General features: G+C 33.0%; 3 protein-coding genes across 6 annotated transcripts; all 3 read right to left on the bottom strand.

The window, feature by feature from the left end:
* Nucleotides 1–5753: 5753 nt before the first annotated feature.
* On the bottom strand, nt 5754–6853 carry LOC108828366 (protein LIGHT-DEPENDENT SHORT HYPOCOTYLS 5). Its single transcript, XM_018602029.2, has one exon. It carries the CDS (start codon nt 6602–6604, stop codon nt 6059–6061), a length of 546 nt encoding a protein of 181 aa, XP_018457531.1. The 5' UTR covers nt 6605–6853; the 3' UTR covers nt 5754–6058.
* Nucleotides 6854–8729: 1876 nt separating this feature from the next.
* Nucleotides 8730–15069, bottom strand: LOC108828365 (uncharacterized). 4 transcript variants are annotated; one of them, XM_018602026.2, is made up of 22 exons: nt 14853–15067; nt 14720–14763; nt 14574–14637; nt 14359–14491; nt 14192–14259; nt 13998–14095; nt 13570–13741; nt 13017–13248; nt 12587–12713; nt 12369–12478; nt 12099–12191; nt 11754–11882; nt 11489–11622; nt 11321–11416; nt 11101–11168; nt 10729–10897; nt 10583–10654; nt 10334–10373; nt 9878–10155; nt 9621–9798; nt 9318–9535; nt 8730–9237 (listed from the first exon to the last, which is right to left on the bottom strand). In XM_018602026.2, exons 1-22 carry the CDS (start codon nt 14910–14912, stop codon nt 8917–8919), a joined length of 2904 nt encoding a protein of 967 aa, XP_018457528.1. In that variant the 5' UTR covers nt 14913–15067; the 3' UTR covers nt 8730–8916. The 4 variants fall into 4 exon arrangements, with proteins under 4 accessions (XP_018457528.1, XP_018457529.1, XP_018457530.1 ...); XM_018602027.2 differs by having other exon boundaries at nt 8730–9234; XM_056994428.1 differs by lacking the exon at nt 8730–9237 and having other exon boundaries at nt 9347–9549; nt 14853–15069.
* A 3938-nt stretch (nt 15070–19007) lies between these two features.
* Nucleotides 19008–20577, bottom strand: LOC108826434 (serpin-Z2-like). The gene is made up of 2 exons (XM_018599821.2): nt 19979–20577; nt 19008–19893 (listed from the first exon to the last, which is right to left on the bottom strand). The coding sequence occupies exons 1-2, from the start codon at nt 20480–20482 to the stop codon at nt 19156–19158; spliced, it is 1242 nt and encodes a 413-aa protein (XP_018455323.1). The 5' UTR covers nt 20483–20577; the 3' UTR covers nt 19008–19155.
* Between the last annotated feature and the right edge of the window lie 1531 nt (nt 20578–22108).

Genomic DNA, 22108 nt, shown 5'->3' with positions numbered 1-22108 from the left:
ATTCTAAACTATCTTTCATGGTATATAGGAATCGTTCTAATTTTTTAATATTTAGTTTAGTAAAATTACATTTAGTACCTATATCAATGGAATTAGCATTGTAAAATCTTCATTATCTAGACAAACGGAGAAAATAGAGGTTCTAAACTCTTTGACCATCATCTTATGTCAGTGCTCTATGAAACTATACACTAAAACCAGATTTTCATATTTTTGAAAATTTTCCAAATCCGTGGGTTAACACCCCTTCTATAATAATGAGTTTTCGGTATATTATCTATATACTGAAGTTTATACTATTTACTATTGTTTAAAAATTTCAAACCACATTTTATATTTGAATTAATTTATTATAAACTATCTTTCTTGGTATATAGGAATCATTCTAATTTTTTTTAATATTTAGTTTAGTAAAATTTGATATACAGCCTAAATCAATGGAATTAACATTATAATATCTTCATTATGTAGAGAAACGTAGACAACAGAGGTTCTAAACTCTTTGACCATCATCTTATTTCAGTTCTCTATGAAACTATACACTAAAACCAGATTTTCATTTTTTGAATTAATGTATTCTAAATTATCTTTCATGGTGTATAGGAATCATTCTAATTTTTTAATATTTAGTTTACTAAAATTTCATATAATGCCTAGATTAGTGGAATTAGCATTATAAAATCTTCATTATCTAGAGAACGGAGACAACGGAGGTTCTAAAATCTTTGATCATCATCATATGTTTGTGCTCGATGAAACTATACGCTAAAACCAGATTTTCATATTTTTGAAATTTTCCAAGATCCGTGGGTTAACACCCCTACCTTCTATAATAATGAGTTTTCGGTAAATTATCTATATACTGAAGTTTTCGGTAAATTTTCTAAATACTGAAGTTTATACCAAATTCTATATTTGAATTAATGTATTCTAAATTATCTTTCATGGTATATAGGAATCATTTTAGTTTTTTAATATTTAGTTTAGTAAAATTTGATATACTGTCTAGATCAATGGAATTAGCATTATAAAATCTTCATTATCTAGAGAAACGTAGACAACAGAGGTTCTAAACTATTTGACCATCATCTTATATCAGTTCTATATGAAACTATACACTAAAACCAGATTTTCATATTTTTGAATTTTTTTCAAAATCCGTGGGTCGCATTTAAAATAATGAGTTGGGGTAAATCTTCTATATACTGAAGTTTATACTCTTCACTTTTGTTTTAAAATTTTAAACCACATTCTACATTTGACTTAATGTTTTCTAAACTATCTTTCATTGTATATAGGAATCGTTCTATTTTTTTTAATATTTAGTTTAGTAAAATATCATATACTACCTAGATCAATGGAATTAGCACTATAAAATCTTCATTATCTAGAGAAACGGAGACTACAAAGGTTCTAAACTCTTTGACCATCATCTTATGTCAGTGCTCTATGAAACTATACTCTAAAACCAGATTTTCATATTTTTGAATTTGTTTCAAAATCCGTGGGATAACCCCTTCAAAAATATTAGGTTTTCGGTAAATGTTCTATATACTAAACTTTATACTCTTCTCTTTAGTTTAAAATTTTCAAACCACATTCTACATTTTAATTAATGTATTCTAAACTATCTTTCATGGTATATAAGAATCATTCAAATTTTTTTTAATATTAGTTTACTAAAATTTCTTATAAAGCCTAGATTAGTGGAATTAGCAATATAAAATCTTCATTATCTAGTGAAACGGAGGAACAGAGGTTCTAAACTCTTTGACCATCATTTTATGTTAGTGCTCAATGAAACTATACACTAGAACCAAATTTTCATATTTTAAAAAAGAATTCAAAATCCGTGGGTTAACCCATTTTAAAAAATGAGTTTTTTGGTAAATCCTCTATATACTGAAGTTTATACTCTTCACTTTTGTTTAAAAATTTCAAACCACATTCTACATTTGAATTAATGTATTCGAAACTATATTTCATGGTATATAGGATCAATATAATTTTTTAATATTTAGTTTATTAAAATTTCATATACTGCCTAGATCAATGGAATTGGCATTAAAAAATCTGCATTGTCTAGAGAAACGGAGACTACAGAGGTTCTAAACTCTTTGATGATCATCTTATATCAGTGCTCGATGAAACTATACACCAAAACCAGATTTTCATATTTTTGAAATTTTCCAAAATCCGTGGGTGAACCCCTTCGAATATAATAAATTTTCGGTAAATCTTCTATATACTGAAGTTTATACTCTTCACTTTTGTTTAAAATTTTCAAACCACATTCTACATTTGACTTAATGTATTATAAACTATCTTTCATGGTATATAGGAATCATTCTAATTTCTTAATATTTAGTTTAGTAAAATTTCATATACTACCTAGATCAATGGAATTAGCATTATAAAATCTTCATTATTTAGAGAAACGGAGAATACAAAGGTTCTAAACTCTTTGACCATCATCTTATGTCAGTGCTCTATGAAAATATACACTAAAATAAGATTTTCATATTTTTGAATTTTTTTCAAAATCTTTGGGTTAACCCCTTTTAAGATAATGAATTTTTGGGTTAACCCCTTTTAAGATAATGAATTTTTGGTAAATCCTCTATACACTGAAGTTTATACTCTTCACTTTTGTTTAAAAAATTCAAACCACATTATACATTTGAATTAATGTATTCTATACTATCTTTCATGGTATATAGGAATCCTTCTAATTTTTAATATTTAGTTTACTAAAATTTCATATAATGCGTAGATTATTGGAATTAGCATTTTAAAATCTTCATTATCTAGAGAAACGGAGACAACAGTGGTTCTAAACTTTTTGACCATCATCTTATGTTAGTGCTCTTTGAAACTATACACTAAAACCAGATTTTAAATTTTTGAAATTTTCCAAAATCCGTGGGTTAACACCCTTTCTATAGTAAAGAGTATTCGGTAAATTCTCAATATACTGATGTTTATTCTCTTCACTTTTGTATAAAAATTTCAAAACCACATTCTACATTTGAATTAATGTATTCTAAACTATCTTTCATGGTATATAGGAATCATTCTAATTTTTAATATTTAGTTTAGTAAAATTTCATATACTGCTTAGAACAATGGCATTATCATTATAAATCTTCATTATCTAGAGAAACGGAGACAACGGAGGTTCTAAACTCTCTGACCATCATATTATGTCAGTGCTCTATTAAACTATACACTAAAACCTGATTTCATATTTTAAAATTTTTTTCAAAATCCGTGGTTAACACCCCTTCTATAATAATGAGTTTTCGGTAAATTCTCTATTTAGTGAAGTTTATACTCTTCACTTTTGTTTAAAAATTTCATACCACATTCAACATTTGAATTAATATATTCTAAAACTATTTTTCATGGTATATAGGAATCGTTCTAATTTTTTTAATATTTAGTTTGGTAAAATTTCATATAATTCCTAGATTAGTGAATTAGCATTATAAAATATTCATTATCTAGAGAAACAGAGAAAACAGAGATTCTAAGCTCTTTAACCATCATCTTATATCAGTGCTTTTTGAAACTATACACTAGAACCAGATTTTCATATTTTTGAATTTTTTTCAAAATCCGTGGGTAAACTCCTTCAAAAATATTGGATTTTCTGTAAATCCTCTATATACTGAAGTTTATACTCTTCATTTTTGTTTAAAAATTTCAAACCACATTCTACATTTTAATTAATGTATTCAATACTATATTTCATGCTATATAGGAATCAGTCTACTTTTTTAATATTTAGTTTACTAAAATTTCATATAATGCCTAGATTATTGGAACTTAATGTTATAAAATCTTCATTATCTAGAGAAACGAAGACTACAAAGGTTCTAAACTCTTTGACAATCAACTTACGTTAGTGCTCGATGAAATTATACACTAAAACCAGATTTTTATAATTTTGAATTTTTTCAAAATCCGTGGGTAACCCCTTCAAAAATATTGAGTTTCGGTAAAAACTCTATATACTGAAGTTTATACTCTTCATTTTAGTTTAAAAATTTCAAACCACATTCTACATTTGAATTAATATATTCTAAAACTATTTCATGGTATACAGGAATCACTATAATTTTTTTTATTTAGTTTACTAAAATTCATATACTGCATAGATTAGTGGAATTAGCATTATAAAATCTTCATTATCAAGAGATCCGGAGACAACAGAGGTTCTAAACTCTTTGACAATCATCTTATGTTAGTGCTCGATGAAACTATACATTAAAACCATATTTTCATATTTTTTGAAATTTTACTAAAATCTTTGGGTTAACACCCCTTATAAAATAATGAATTTTCGGTAAATGATCTATATACTTAAGTTTATACTTTTCACTTTTGTTTAAAATTTTCAAACTACATTCTACATTTGAATTAATGTATTCTAAATTATCTTTCATGGTATATAGGAATCATTCTAATTTTTTTATATTTAGTTTACTAAAATTTCATATAATGCCTGGATTAGTGTAAATAACATTATAAAATCTTCATTATCTAGAGAAACGGAGACAACAGTATTATATTTAAAATGAAAATTTTATAATTTTATAATTTTATTAGTTGCTTATAATATATAATTTTAAACTTAATTTAATTATATTTAAAATAAATATGAAATAAATTTTTATATTATATTTAATATTATATATGTGTATATATATTTAAAATTATAATGGTGATAAGACTTTTGTTAGGTATATAACTATCAAAACGTAAAGTAGATGATATTTCTAAAATTTGTAAATATTAAAAGAAACTAATGGCATAGAGATTATAAAATAAAAATTTTAAAAAACTTAATAAAATTTTGAAGAATTGTTTTAACCATAAAATCATATAATTACAAAAAAGAGAATTCAATAATATTTTAAAACAATTAAATTATTACTACATTTTTAATGGGGCTTAGGGACTATTATATATTTTATTAGGATTTAACAATGATCTATGCGTTATTATCATCTTTAAAAACTTATCAAAAATATAAATTAACATTAAATATAAATGTTCATGTCATAATTAGCTTTAAATTATGTCATCATTGTTAATATGTCATGTTATCATTTGGTGATAATACATGGAAAATTACTTCTCAAATAATGTCTATGAAATAATTAAAAATATTTGATTCATTAAAAATATTAATATAATTAGTTGTCATAAGAATTAATGTAAATGCGATATGTATGAGGCTGAATTCTCGAATAATATTATAGAGATTGTTTCTGCAATGTTAGGTTTCCAAAGATTAGTATATATCAAGTTGATTTCCTCTTTATCGTTTTTTTTTAAGTTTGTTTGCCTTATTTTATATCTATTTCCACTTTATTTTTATTTTTTTGGTATAATATCTAATTAAAATAATAATTTGACATACATTATATAATTGGTGGTTCCAGATCTTATATAAATACTTTCCGTTGCGTATAGCTCAATTTTTGTATTGTATGGATTAACAAGTACATAACGTCGTGATATCATGCTAGTGAAAATTCTATGAAACCTGAAGTAAACAATCGTACACATTTCTCTATCTATCATATGTAAATGGTTTTCAAATCAAAGGTCAAAGACTCAAAGCAAATAAAGGAACTCAAATATTTCTTGAGCCGTTGAAGTTGTAAAGAAGAAAATAAAATAAAGTGAGAGTCGGAAGATAATCATCACAATCATCGTTAAAGCTTAAAAAGATAGCACCTGAAGATTCGTGACTTGTAAGAGAAATCACAGCTCACGTGAGACCCGAGATTTGGAACGTACACACATCACAATTATACACTTTCGTTCTGATGAATCACGGTGAAAAGTAAGTGATCATTGTAAATAACTAAACATAACAAGATCCATGTTATAATGATCTATGATCGTCTTTTTCATTTATAATTGCATTCTACATAACTCAAATAAACGACTACACAAAAATATAAAATTTATAAAGTAAAGAAACGCCAGATAATTACTATTACCAAAGTTTTCTAATATTTATATTTAGCATCTTATATTTGGACTAAACCATAGTTGCAGAAACAACCAAAGCAGAATCACCACTTCCACCGGCACCTTCTTCATCCTCCGTCTTTTGAGCTGCCTTAGCTGTACGAGGTCGTTTCCGTTTCTTCTTGTCGTAGGGAATCCCTCTAGCCTTAGCCTGAGCTTCACGTACTTCCTTGAGATAGATCCTAATCGCTTTGGCAGCCAAAGGGTTTGACTCTGGAAGACCACCGCCGATTTCCTCGAACGCAGCCCTTAGACGGCCGATCAGAGAGTCGAGGCTTCCCCAAGCCTGTCTGAGTGGGCAAGTGCACTGAGCCGGTGGGTACGGTACTCCGAAGAAGGGACAAGCCGCGACGTGGACTTTGGTCTTACCAAACTGGTCGAGGTACTTAAGGAACTCGATGACGTGTGCGCCACTGCATCGAGACAGGCATAGAGGTGGCTTTTGGTTCTTTAGATAATGAAGGAAGGTGTTCCAGTCTCGTCTCTTCTGCGACTCGTAGCGGCTTGGTGATGAGGAGGAACTCGCCGCTGCCTTCGCTGCGGTTTCTCCCTCCATCTGTGATCGTGTGATTATGTCAGGACCTTCTTTAGTTATAAAGGTTCTTGATTTTGTTTGTGAATCTTTGTGTGTGTGTGTGTGTGGGAGTCGTGTGTCTGAGAGAGAGAGAAAGAGAGGATGAGTTTTATTTAACGTTCAGTAACAAGTCACAAGCAACGAGTTGGATTTGATTATTCATATTGTAGTCTCTCACCTTTATATACGTCCCATAATCAAATTTCTTTCAGTGTGAAACAGAAAAGGAGAAATGGAAATTGAGATGCATCTAATTTCTTCTACCCACCGTGTTTAGAATTCTTTTGCTTATTATGTCTTAGTTTTTTTTTTTTGGTTTATGGGACGTCTTGTTAATTAGAGATTCACATCTACTTTTACTTTTGGATTAAGAAAACTAATGAATATAAGTCTCGGCCAAACCTAATGATTTAGGCTTATAAGTATACTAATTAATGGCAATTTACATGATTAGCGTATGACTTTTCTTTAGTAGATATTCGTTCATTTTGGTTGTAATATCATATGACATATATAGTGTTGCATGTTCATCTAAAAAGTAATCAAACTTCTAACCCTTTTTTTCTGAAACTCTTTTATCAAACTTCTAACCCTTAAAAATAAATAGCAAAATAGTAATTAAAAACCAACGGTGCATTGAGCTTGGAGTAGTGGTTTAGCTTCTAATTGGATCTACTGTGTCTCTAGTTTGATTCCCGTGAAATTTTAGGATATGGTCAGATCTCTTCCCATTAAAAAAAAAGTAATTATTGCATATTTCGTCACTTGTCACTACATATATCTTTTCATCAACACAAAATAAAATGTAACCACAACCAAAATAAGGATGACAAACTATGACGGTGTGAAAAACAAATTTTCACGAGCAGAAGAGCTATATTGTTGATACATCAAATCATATCAATAGGTCGTCGGTCCAATATTTATTCTATTTTAGGAAATACAACTTTTGTCCTTTTGTTTTCATTGTAAAGTAGTTAACTTCTTTATCAAGTTCACTATCGAAGTTAGTCGTTCGCTGATTAGTAGCTGTAAGCATTGTAAGTTTGTAAGTTGTAACTGTCTGTGCATGCTGCTTAGTTAGTACTTTACTGACGGCATGTATTATTTGTTATGTTTATTTATTTAATAATACGGTAAGATTTCCAGTTTTGTCTATGTCTTAATCACAAGAGTATCAATATTAACACTTCAGTTCACACTAGACCACCAACTAGTCAACTGGCTTGTAAAGACACTCGACTACTCGAGTTTGAATGTCCTTAATAACACCGTATAATAGTTCTTGTTAATCAATCAACTTGAAATTATTATATACATATACCCATTTTTACAAGGTCCATAATTTGAGGGTCATTGAATCGTAACGTGATTTGGTTTGCAATCTCTTATATATCAATCGAAAAGAATTATATGTGAAGCATCTCATGTGTTATCACTAAAATAATTTTAGAATTATTAGAAAATATGTTAGTTCATCTAAACATATATTATATTTCTCATTAAACTAACCATAAAATTAATTAACTATCTACAAAACAATATCATTCGTTTCTTAAACAAAATCTACAAAATCTACAAAATTATCTAATATGATTAAATAATATATGGTAACAAATGATTTTAAATAAAAAGAATTGTTAACAATTTATGTATCTTCTATCATTTTTCTTTAATTTTATGTTTTTGAAATAAATTAAACAATTATATTAACTAAATCATTAAAATTTAGATTTTTGTATATATTTTTTTGAATGTTTAAAAACAACTACAAATTATTAAAATTATTAAAACTATTAAAAATTCCACATTGAAAATTATGTGATCAATAGTTTAACTCTTTCATAATAACAAGATACAAATAATCATAAAATTTTATGAGTAAGAAAATTTATTTAATAAATATTCAAATTTAAAAAACATATATATCGTTTAAATTAAATTATATATCATATAAATACATAAATATTTTAATAACTGAAATTAGGAATAGGTACCATATTTGAATTGATAAAATATAAATAACTTTACAATTTTAACTTGATCAAATTATTAAACTATATTAAAAATAAATAACCTATATCAACAAAAATCAATTTAAATTGAATAATGAAAAAGGACCATTCTTCATGTTATAAATATTTAAATTACATTTATATTGCATAATTTTATTTGTTGTCTGAATCAATACACATCAATGACAACTTAAGATTTGAAAAATGTTCATCTGCTAAATTTCTGTTAAATAACAAATGTGTTAACTAAAAATTAAACCAAAATGAAGAAAAGAAGAATCAATCGCAGGAAGTGACAGAGAGTGCAACTCGGAGATCGTTAGATGTTCCAGAGACGTACATTCTATGTGTCTCGATTTCTTCCCCTCTTCGGTCACTGCTGGCCGCCACGTCAGCGGCGGCTGCATAATGGATTCCGTTGTTGACGTCATCTCCGGTGGAGAAAATGATCTCCCTGAGAATGGGTTCGTGTCCGTTTAGTAGATTCCCCATACTCAACACTTTTCTCCAAGACTGGTTCGCCGATGGTGGCGAGAACAGATTCGACACCACTTGTCTCTCTCTCAAACTCACTTCCTGTCTCCCTACTTGCATCTCCTGCTGTTTTCAAATGACCAGACACACCTTAGTTCAATACCATAAGAGAGATTCTAGTGCTCGTTAGTTTAACGACGTCTTACCGTCCTGCTTTTGTTCTCTTCTTCATTTGGGTTTATTCCCATCATTGGAACATAATTGCCGTAGAAGTCACTGAATACAACTTGAGCTAGGCGTGATGCGTCAAGGAACTTTCTGTGAAGAGATGCTGCGACAGTTACCAACTTCTCGACGTGTTCAAATGCCACGCAGAGACGTCTCAGGTCTTTAACGGTCTGTTCTCTGTCTGGAACATGGTTGCCTGCATCCGGATATCTGTTAACATAGAGAGATAAGGGGGGCCACAAGGAAAATTTGTATGGTTTAAGGACAAAAACCAATATTACGTTGAAGAACTCCCAAAGTAGATTTGATGATGAGGTAGAGTTGCTCCAGTTTAGAGGTCATTTGTCTCATGTCCCCGAAGTTTGTCTGGTTAAGAGTGTCGGCTGCTCCTCTGAAGGCTGTGCAGACCATTTGCTCGAGGAGCTGATGAGGCCGCACTGTTTCCAGGTAATGAAGAATCTGAGAAATGTTTCAAGACGGTGAGGTCAAACCTAAGTCTCGCAAGAGGTTATTGAATAAACTCAACAAAGACACTTACCTTTTCTCCCTCTCGATTTGGGTCTAAGAGGGGCTTTTGGTCATCGGCTTGCAAAGCGGGTGCATCCTTCCAACTTTTCCTCCAGAGGTTTCCTTGATCAGACATCCGTTTAGAAAGGCGACCATGAGGAGGCCATTTATCCTTTGAGCCTTCAGTGCTGGAGCCTACCGATGCTTCAGCAGCTTCAGGCTCAGTGGTCTCCCAATCTCCAGGTGAATGCCATCTGATAAAGTCCTCGAACACAGCATCTGGGTTTGCTGCTTTGAATGCTGACATGTCTGCAATCACCTTCGTCAGATCAGACAAATAATACAAGAAGAGAAATAAAGTGTGGGATGTATAGGTAGTCTGCAAAACTATCTGCTTCTATTGTGCCCTTTCACTGTACCCACTCTACTAAACAACAGTTCTTATCTGTTATCATCTCCAAACAACAGAGAGAATTTTAAATCTCACCAGATAGTAAGATGTCCTTCTCCAACTGGCCAGGAACGTTCTGAAATTCAAAGGGCAAAATGAGTTTGTTAGTAGTCAAACAACTATAGACTTCTCTAAGGTCTATGTAAAAACAAACATGTAGGAATAACACCATATTATAGCAAGCAGCGCAATGCACATGTTTGTCAAGAAAAAATACGCTTATATAAACTTCTTAGCAGATAACCAAACCATATTCACTTCTACTGAAAGAGAATTTAAGCTTACAAGGGAATCACCAAACGCCTCCACAGCCTGGAGTCTCTCTTCGTGCATGTCCTCAGTCATAAGAGGTGGATCCTGTCATAACCAATGAAATATGAGGTTGTTAAAAACCAAGATAAAAAACAGACAAGTCCACGTCGAATAGTAACCTGGGTAAATGGGGCATGGAGTGGCTGATGTGACTTCAGGAGCATCATGGTCCCCACTGGTCCAGCTGAACCCCTCCTGAAGGCATCTGTTCGGATTTGGTTCACAGATTTTTTGCTTTCAGCATTCCTCTCAAATTTGAGTTGATTAGATGTATCTTCTGTAACTGAGCTGCATCCAAGAAAAAGGATATAAACACTAAGCCCTTCTGAAGATGTCCTCTCTATGAGCTTGGACATTCAAAAGTTACCATCATTTATATTGGAAATGGAAGAAAAGAAGAAAGAGAATGAGTTTTTGTAATAATATGCAATCGGAGTTTTTCATGTATCTAATAACAACGAGAACCTAAGAGCCTCACTTGCTAAATTCACCTGTCACGTTTCCTCTGCAGGTCTGCTTTTGAGGATCTATTTATTCTCTTGTCGACCTTGTGATTTTCCTGAAGATTCATTCAAAGAAATGTTTAAAGCCAACAACCCAGAGGCACGCACCCAAGGAACATAATAACGAGCTTGTTACTTTAATTAACCACATACTTGGCAGCACACAATAACAAATTCATAAAATGTACAGAAAAACTTAGCTAATCACCTCCACAGAAACAGAAGCGTCTGAACTATCGTCACTTCCTACACAGTCTAAGAACTCTTCGTTCATTTCACGATTTTTTTCAATGCAAATTGCAAGCTGGTCAACAAAGAAACTGTTAGTATTTACAAGAAACTTGAATTTTCCAATAAAGTATGTATAGGGGATTACCAGATGCAACTTCTGGTGGATCAAACAAGTGGATAAATCAATAGAACCGTCGATCGGTATTTTTGGCAACGGCTGTGATTCTTCCCAACACCAACGAACTTCACGGACAAACTCTACCCAGAGAAAAGCAGTGGCTAATAATGGGATGGAGAAAATAAAAACAATATATAGTCAGGTAAGTTTTTTCGTAACGGCAATGGCAATTTCAATTGTGCCTACAATAATGCATGGCTGACCAAATGTGGCATGGTCTACTGGCACATACCACGAATATTGCAGTTGCCAAACCATAGAGAATGCAAACAAAATTGTGTAAAGAGAGATTCGAGCGGTGCAGCCTTAAGAGCTCGAGAAAGCATGTGTTCGCCTTTAGTAAAATTTGGGAGTTTAGATCCTGCAAAATTAAATCAGAAAAAGGTGAAACAATTCCACATAGCTAGATTCCAACAAATGTTTGGGACCTCAGGGATAAATTATCAAATGCTCCCGATTGCAACTTTTAAATTCAAGAATCAAATTTTTGAACACTTCAAACTGAATAATATTATATGGCTAGTCAAATCCTTCTAACCCAGCATCTACGTCCAAACAGAATATAGTGGAAGAATACCCTCATGAAAAAGATCTTTAATCACCCGATCAAGAACTGTTGGAGGAGGTATGACCACTGAGGTCTTCAAACTTTCAGTGCTTGAGTTTTCCACTACAAGAGATTAAAAGACATTAGACAGTAGAAATGTCAGGAAAAGCTAAAGCTGTAAAAGAATATAAGCACACTGGGAAACTAATCAGAAGCTATAATTACATCCCATGGTAGCGGGAGTTTGGAAATGTGTTTGAAACACGAGAAAGATATTAAAGCATACAAAATTGCACAGACCTGACACGAAATCCTCCATAAACTGAGCTGTGAAAGACGTATCCAATGCTTCAACCAAGCAAAGTAGCTGGGAAGAAAAATCAATTCTTTTCCCATGTGAAGGCTCCCCCCTGGTAAAACAATATTTATTATAAAACTGAAAGGGAGAAATAATACACCGCAACACATGCAAACTACTGTTTGTCCTAGACGGGAGAACTATGAGAAGCAATTCTTACAGATATGGTGAGAGGACTGGATGTAAAATCCACTTCTCAGCTTCATGAGGTGAAGCATTTTCAAGTTCAGCCATCTCAAGTGTATTTTCTACAGTCCTGTCAGCCCATGTGACCACCAATTCAAATCCTGTCCATATCAGCCACAAAGTTATAGTGAATTCCTGGAATAGCATATACCAAAAGAAAAGACTAGCCTATGCTTGAAGAAAGATACATGATTGTCATCACTCATCAATTATCATCTGAGTGTATTTTGGAATACAGAGGTGTGTTAAGACCAGATAGTATATTAGATATATGTGTTGTATAATCACGGAGACCACACAAATCCGAACTGATCTTTAAGACTGAGAGGTAAAATACAAATCGTAAAGGTATGTATTGTGTAGACTGTAGTGTAAAAAGACGAAGCATATTTCAAACGATGTACCTCTAAGTGGATCTTCAGCAGAGTACCACTCACTCCAAGGACAATCATCATCCCAGTGCACCTTGTTGCGTGACTCAGAGCCATGGTGTTCTGCAGTGTCAGCTTTGTCACCCATAAATTCATCCATATCACTGTTCTCATCATCCTCGTCAGATGTGAAGGTTTCGTATGTTAGCCTCATCATAAAATGAACTTTGAAAGTATGCATTGAGAAGTCCACTCCAGAATAAACCTTCAAATAATAACCGGTTGTTGATTAGTACAATATAGAGCAAAACCGTTTAATCACGAGCTAGAATAAGCCACATGGACCAGATCTCAAGTCAAGATTGAAACATGTGTCCCCTTGGAATATCAAGCTTGAGGCATTTTGCATAAAGTACATACTGCAGCAATATAGTATGTGAAGAAAAAAGAACATCAGGAGCAACTAAATTGGAAACCAGATTTTCATCAGTGGTATGGCTAATGCTTGACAAGTTTTTTTAAACCCAATTAGAAAACCAATTACCATACTAATTAACATGACTAAGTAGGATCCACAAAGACTTACAAACTTAGAAACAAACAACTCATATAGTCCTTCTAGGTGCATGAGTTTCACAGGGACTTGACTACCAATGCGATCTGCTTCAAATCTTCTAGTAAAAACAGTGCCCATATTCTGGATTCCAATATATGCGTTCCGGGAAGGGTCATGCACAGGGACGAAGGCTGGCCACAAGCTGCATATCAAAGTCGTGCGAAAATTATCGAACATAAAATCAAATATACATACAATCAAATATTTACCTCAAAGATAAATCTCTTTAACAAAGATCCTCGGGGACAACACATTTCTATCAACTTTACAATTCTAAAATTTGATTTCCAAAACTTCGGGATAATTGGTAGGCAATTTGGTATCAACTCAAAGAAACAGTGTACTGTCACTTGATGATGCTAAAGCAAAAGAGGTGTTACTAGCTAAAGAAATCGTACCTGGCACAGTTAGACAAAGCAATAGCAACCGAACTGAGAAGCTTGCTGGACTCTGGTGTATCAAGAAGCACCCCACTGGCACTTTGTGGAGCAATCAACTAGAAGATGCAAGAATAATCAAATCAAATATCAAAATATGTAGAAAGGCAGAAACTATTTCAAATTAAAAAAAAAATTGCGGTTTTAAAACGTACCAGAAAATCCTTCACCCCAAAGCAAAGTTGGAGATCATGTGAACTACTGTTCCAATTGCCAATTCCCTCTGCATCAGTCAGATACCGAATCATAAATTAAAAAAAAAAATACAATTTCTCCAACAAGATGAAGCCTATTACCCTGTAATCATCATCATATTATATACCTTGTTGGCTACCAGTACCATTATCGTCAATTTGGAAGTAGAACTCCATACAGTAGCTCTTTGTGACATTTTTCAGGTCGTATTTGACCTTAAACAGACTCTTCGAATCTTCAATTGCAACGGCTCCCTTTTCCTGCACTCATAAGGATATAAGATTTGACCAGAGCAACACTCTATAGAACTCGATCGGAGATGATTTGGAAAAGTAGACGTACCACCAGGTTTTTGGGACCATCGGCTAGCCACTGGCGACAAGTTGCTTCGATATCTGAGATGAACCTAAAATTCAAATAGTGAGTATTGAAACCTCTCCTCAACTTATTCAATCGTGAAGATGGAATAATAATAATAATAATAATACCTTTCCCAGGAAGAAGCAAGAGTAAAATCATCGAAATGTTGCACCTGCGGAGAAATAAATATCTGATCTATGATATGATTCAAAACAATCAGAAGAAGAAGAAGAAGAGTAGGAGGTCGTAACGAGCCTACACCTCTTCTTCCATATCATCATCATCTTCTTCGATATGATTCGGTCTGCTCGTTGAAGCCATATAGATTGGATAGCGTATTGCTCCTTTTTTCTGGGTAAGGAGCTCTTGCAGATCCTACCGATCGATCACACATATGAGGAAGAGATCCGCTCCGGGACGATGAGGGTAAACGTCGTCGTCGAGGCTGACTGACTTGGGACTTTTTGATAAACTGTGAAACACCGCGTGCCATTTTTAGTTTGGTTAAAAACGGACTGCATTCTCTTTTCTTCTTTCTGATCCGGCGGTCACAAAAGAGAATGGGCCTAACAGCGGCCTATTAGAATACCTTTTGATGCCCAAGTAGTTTTTTAAAAAAATATCCAAGTTGAGGAAAATTATCAATTCGCTTGTCTTTCATTATCATTCATTACTTACAGAGCCCAAAAATGCGACTTGTTCTTTAAGGCACCAAAAAAAAAAAAAAACACCTTAGAATTAAACAGGAAAAAGTGCCTATTTCAACATGAACTTTATGCGTCGTGCCTATTTCTTCACGAACTTTGTAATAGTGCGTATTCCACACTGAACTAAACAATTTTTTTAAAATACTATATGAACTTTATGCGTCGTGTCTATTTCTTCACGAATTTTATAGTAGTGCGTATTTCACATTGAACTAAACAAAAATCAAAAAATACTACATATACTCTCAAAATCGTGTTTATTTCAATATTGAGTGTTAAATGTGTTAGTCATCTGTTAATTTCTCAAAACAACGTCATTTTGTATAAATTTTGTGAAACTAAAAATCAAAATAAAATATAAACTTTTAAAACCGTGCTTATATATATTAACTGTCAAATGTAATAGTCATCCTTTAATTTACCAAAAGACTTTATTTTGGTTAAATTTTATGAAATTATTCATCGTTTTTTAATTTTTTTAATTTTACAAAATCTATCCAAAATGACATTGTTTTGATAAATTAATGTATGACTAAAACTTTTAACGGTCAATATATATATATGACCGTCAAAAGTGTTAGTCTTTCAAAAAATACTAAACAGACTCTCAAAATCGTGCTTATTTATATATTGACGGTTTAAGGTGTTAGTCATCCGTTAATTTATCGAAACGATTTTGATAAATTCAATGATGACTATTACCTTTGACAGTCAATTTATATAAACATGATTTTGAGAGTATATTTTATTTTTAATTTTTAATTTCACAAAATTTATACAAAATGACGTTGTTTTGAGAAATTAATGGATGACTAACACATTTAATACTCAATATTGAAATAAGCACGATTTTGAGAGTCTATGTAGTATTTTCGAATTTTTGTTTAATTCAATGTGAAATACGCACTACTATAAAGTTCGTGAAGGAATAGACACGACGCATAAAGTTCATATAGTATTTAAAAAAAATTGTTTAGTTCAGTGTGGAATACGCACTACTACAAAGTTCGTGAAGGAATAGACACGACGCGTAAAGTTCATGTTGAAATAGGCAATTTTTATAGGTGATTTGCCTTTGAGTGGCGAGTAAGAGACACGCGCCTTTCCTCCTTTACTCTCAAATTTCAGATCTAGATCTGGGAGGAGAACCTCCGGCACGGCGTTTCACGTTGTTTCCGTGAGGATTCTCCTTCCCCCCTCTCTGTTTTTTCGGCATCTGAGCTTCATTGATTGCGTCATCGTATTTCCGGCGGAGGCACTAACCATTCTCTCTCCGCGGCGATAAGGTCTCTGATGGGTGGACCTCTAAGTAGAAGCCATGGTCTTCGTGGTTCGTCGGAAACCGGTTCTCACTCTCTGCTAGAGGACGGTGGAGGCAAACCGGAGCTTTCGCAAGCTAGCCACTAGAGTTACGGTCTTCTTTCGTGCCGTTGCTGTGAAGGCTTTCGTTGTCGATGAGTGTGTCTTGGGGATGGCGGTTCTTCGAGACATCTCCCTCTTAGAAGCGGAAGCTATTCTTGGCCGGAGGAGTTAGGGTTTGTGCGCGGTGCTCAAGGAGGCGTGCGACGGCAAGGCAGCGACAGAGCTTGGCGGAGGAAGGTTGAGAGTTGGGTCTCCTGTAGACTCCAGCGTATGGGGCCGCGGGACACCTCCGAGGATGGCTCTTTCGGTGAGGACTAACCGTAGATGGATCTACGGCCGGTTACGAACACGCCGGTCCTGGTAAAGTTGCGGTGACATTCGAGCTGTTAACCGTCCGTGTTCGTCGGAGTAAGGGCTTTTGGGTTCTTCGTCTTTTCACCCTCGCTCTTGTTATTCTCTCTTTAGATCTTTAGATTTCGGTCTAGATCTTGCTGTGCTTTGATTTCATTTTGCTCTTTGTCTGTTTCATCGTTTTTCTAAGTCCGACGTTTCTCCGTCGCCGGGATTGTACGGTTACCATTTCCCTATTAAAAGGGTTGAAATTAATAATAATTATATTAAAAAAAAAAAGAAAAAAAAAGAAATAGGCAATTTTTCCGAATTAAACAAGTAGCAACAAAGAGTACAACATCAAACAAACAAAAACTAATCCAAAATCAAAAGGCAAGCCCACCAAAATTTAAAAAAAAATAAAGAATGGAGAGGGAAAATAAGTTGGAATCCGTAAGCTAAAGGCCGGGCGAAAGGCAGATCTATAGGCCCATCGGTATAATACAATAATAGAACAAATATCTATCTTATTAAAACAGAAACATTCTGTTGGACCTAACATTTATTTGTAAGTTTTTAAATTAAATACACATTTATACTTTATAGTTAAACCTACATTAAATCACTAATATTCCTTTCTTTATACTACTATCCATGTTTCCAAACAATATACTTATTTCTTTATACTACTATCAATGTTTCCAAACAATATATTTTTATACTACTATCAATGTTTCCAAACAATACAATAATTAATCTTAGTTATTTTATATCTATCATTTTCTCTTTAAAATCTTGTAGAAACGTTATAATTTCATAAATTGCAAAATAATGAACTTTAAAATTTGGATTATAAGACTACAAAATATGAAACTATTTCAATTTAAATCCAATTAGATTACATATCGGTCATCCATCAGTTCAATCGGTTAGTCTCGGGTTTTAGTGATTTTTTTTAATATGAATATTTTAAAAACCTAAATTGAATTGTCAGATCTTCGGATTAACTGGTATAATCACAATCTGGTTGAATTTAAAAACACTGATTTAAATGCAAAAATATTTTAAATACACACTCTTTAAAAATTACCAAAATATTTGTTAAGTTATTAGTGAAATTTTTCATCGTAAAATATTCCGCGCTTCCAAAGCGCGGGTCAAAATCTAGTATTAATTATTCAAGAGGTCAATTTCATATGTGTCATGATCACATTAACTTTCACAATAGTTAATTACGCTGATATTATATTTAAATATAATTATGGATTATTTTATTTAGTGTCCTTTCAAAATTTTTCAAATAACATATATAATAAAAAAAACATTTATAAAGTTTGCAAAACAAATTTAAAAACTAAAATATATGTTTTATATAATATGATTTCATTAAAAAGAAAATTTCACAAAAAAAAATATTCCATTTCAAAAATATTTTTAAATAACATAAAATATACTTTTGAAGTAATAAAATATTTCTTTATATCTATATTTTCTTAAATGAAAATTTTATACTTTTATATAATGTGATTTCATAAAAATAAAATTCACACATATAATCTTGATATTAGAAAAAGAAATATTATTTCCTTTAAAACATAATTTTAAACAATACAAAAAAATATATTCAAAGTAATAGAAATATTTTTAATATATATCTATCTTTTTCTTAGATGATTACATAAAATAATTAAGTAGAATAAATTGATATATGTTTAATTGACTAAAAATAATTTATAGTTAGTATTGAAATGTTCTATTTATTTTTTATATATTTAGTTGACTATAATATTTTTCAATTACAGTAAAAAATATCTATAAATTATATTTACTTATATAATATGATTTCTCAAATACAATCGCAATATTTTTTATTGCTTATTTTTAAGTCAAGCGATGTCTTAGTAGCTATTTGACATCGCTTGACTCACAAGTCTGTATATTATTTCCTTGCCAACCAATTTAGTCAACAAATCTCCACGTGATTAAGATCTTTAAACAAAAGTAATTTAAAAATGAATGAAAATAAACACGATGCATCTTTTCAATATTCTTTGTAATGCAACATCCAAATCAACAGCCGAAAACCAATATGGGCTCTAATGTAGCAAAGTTGCAAAATTTCAATTAAACAAAATCTAAAACAAAATAAAACTGCAAATCCGGTCTTAAGCGGAAGAAGGTTTGGGAGGATCAAAGACTTGACCAACAAACATAATGGTGCTAGTTATGTCTTCTTTTATCAAAAAAAGAAACGGATGATCGGCCACAAAATCTATCAACCTCACAGTGCCGAACAATCTTCTACCTCTGCGGCCTCCTGTCACAGTAACAGCTGCAGCTTCTGCACCATCTTCATCGACCTCGACAAAAGCTTTATGATGCAGCGAAACCGAATCCAGCCCCAATTCATTAAAAGCCTCCAAAGCCTCAAAACCGAATTCGATCTTAAATTTCGGGATTCTGAATTCACCAATACTAACTTTTTCAGTGGGAATGTGAGAATCCAAGAATCCAGGAGTAGAAGCCATTCTCTTCACCAGACTATCCAGTCCATCCTTGTCGTCCGGGAGATAGAAATACATAGAGAACTGGCGATCGATATCACGGCCTTGCTGAAACAAGAGTTTAAGAACCTTGAAATCGTCGTATTCCCTTACGTATTGACTCCTATATAATGTGGTCATGAACGGCACAGAGACTGATGTGCCATCGGGACGGTAAAACTCTTCCTCACTTGTCAAAGACTTTGGGAATTTGTCTTTCCAGGCTCCTTTGAAGTAGATTGCGTTCCCATAAATCCAGTCGGTGTCACTTGTGACGGATCCATGAGGAAGAATGTTTTTGATGAGATCATTGGTGTGACGTGAAGCCCATTCATTCACCTCCTTACGCACTTTTTTACTCTGTTTCAAATCGCACAAATATAATGCTAACTTATCAGAAAAAGCAAAAAAAAAAGAGAATCATTATCTATAATGAGAAACAAACCTTGAATCTAAAATCAACTTGAGCAAGGGCAGCTTTGAAGAAATTCTGAAGGAGATCTTTCTTCGAGGGACTAAGAGATAGGGACTGCTCCATCCACACTCCATTAATAGCCGAGATCTTAGGGCCACCGTTCTCAGTTCCATCGACGAGGACGGTGTTTGCTACTTCGTGGAAAACAGCGTTGAGCTCATCGATAGAGGATGTCTTAAGGATGGAGAAGATGGAAGATCTGAGTGTTTCTTCTTCGGTGGTAACGGCGAGCATGGTCAGAGCAGCGTTGATTGATGCCGGAGAGAAGACGAAGTTGGAGTTTCTGGCTAGGGCAGAGATTGCTTTCTCTGTAAGGAACATAGCGACGTCGTTTTGCTTCTTCATCGCTTCTCCCACATCATCAACCTTTGAGTTTAAAGAGGGATTTGTGATTGCCAGTACATCCTTCTTTGAGAGAGAGCGGCTTTCGAGTTCTGGTGTGCTAAGCTTTTGTCTCTTCTCTTTTGGATCCATCTTTTAGGTTTTCTGTTTCCTTTCTTCTCAGCATATACACATATATAAAGAAAATATATGATCAAGTCATATTTCCTTGTGACTGTCGGCTAACCCTAACATGCGGCCGTCTCGCTTTTTCTTAATTTAGGCTCATGCACTTTTTTTTTTGCCATCTTAATATTAATAATAAAATGGGTCTGGCCCAACAAATTACAAAGGGTTGTTGCCCACAAACAAAACGGGCCAACACACCCAGGTCAACACAAAGCCCGGCTACAAGACCAAACAAAAGACCCGGCCTAAAAGCCCAAACAGCGAAAACCCTAGAAACCAATGAGGTTGCCGCCGCAGGCATCTCCACTTTGATCCTCTGACCGTCCCGCCAGAGATCCCGGACGCCAACCACACCATCTCCTCTTCAACGCAACTGTCATGACTCTGGTGTTTCCTAGATCGGAGGGATTCAATCGCTCTTGCGAGATCTCCTCCACCAACGAACAACGCCAACACCGAGCACAAGACTCCGCGTGAAACCAAACTTCACTCACCATCTGAAAGCTTCACTGCTCTACCGACTACAAATCACCATTCGACCCACAAACTCCTTCATCTGCGGCTCTAACCCCGTCGGAAACAAACCGCATGAGGTTAAAGCCCAAATCAAGCAGCCACACAAAAGAAACGAAAAACGAAAAGAAGAAAGAAATAAAAGAGCAGAGACGCCGTTAGCCGAAGGGAAAGGCGACGCGGAGGCTTTAGCCGACCGTCCTCCTTTATCGTAACAGGAGCCACGACGGGAACTTGAGCCGAACAGCCATCGAGGAGAAAGATGCCCCGCCGGTGACAAAAGGTACTGGAACTGAGATCACGATCAATAGACAAAACGCAAGAGATCCCGGCCGACAACATGACTGACGGAGCCACCGTCGTCGGCTAACCCTAACATGCGGCCGTCTCGCTTTTTCTTTATTTAGGCTCATGCATAAGTATAAACATTTATCAAATAATTTTTTTTGTCATCCATTTATAAAATAATTAAATTATAAGAATTATTAAATATTTAATTTTGCTTGTTTATAAGTATCAGGTTATTTTTTAATTTATATGTATGATAAATAAATAAAAAATTGTAAGTATAATTATGTTACCATCTTAGTTAGATATGTGGTTTCTAAATATAATATGTCATATTAACTCAAATATATATTTTTGGTATATTGAGTTATTTTAATTCTTTTAAATTGTGCAACAATTTTTGTTTATTTTCTTAATTATGTTAAAGTTAAATTATTGTTCTTAATTTCAAGTAGTTCAATTCATCCTTTTTTAATCAATTTTCAGTTCATCCTCTTATATTTGCACATATATTTCTAAATTTTTTATATCTGATATATGTTGTTTCAGAAAAAATAGGAAAAAAATATATTAAATCAAAGTGCATTATGAATATATAAAATAATTAAATCATAACAATTGGTTGATTTGATACTTCGTATTTTGAAAATTCATGCACATAATCTGTAATATTTTGAAAATTCATGCACATTTATGAATATATAAAATAATTAAATCATAACAATTGGTTGATTTGATACTTCGTATTTTGATTAGTTTGGTAATTCATATTTTTGTATATTAGGTTGT

This window comes from Raphanus sativus, chromosome 9, assembly GCF_000801105.2.
Source record: "Raphanus sativus cultivar WK10039 chromosome 9, ASM80110v3, whole genome shotgun sequence".
Taxonomy (NCBI): domain Eukaryota; kingdom Viridiplantae; phylum Streptophyta; class Magnoliopsida; order Brassicales; family Brassicaceae; genus Raphanus; species Raphanus sativus.
Note: the sequence above shows the minus strand (reverse complement) of the source record. Positions and strands in the feature narration are given on the sequence as shown.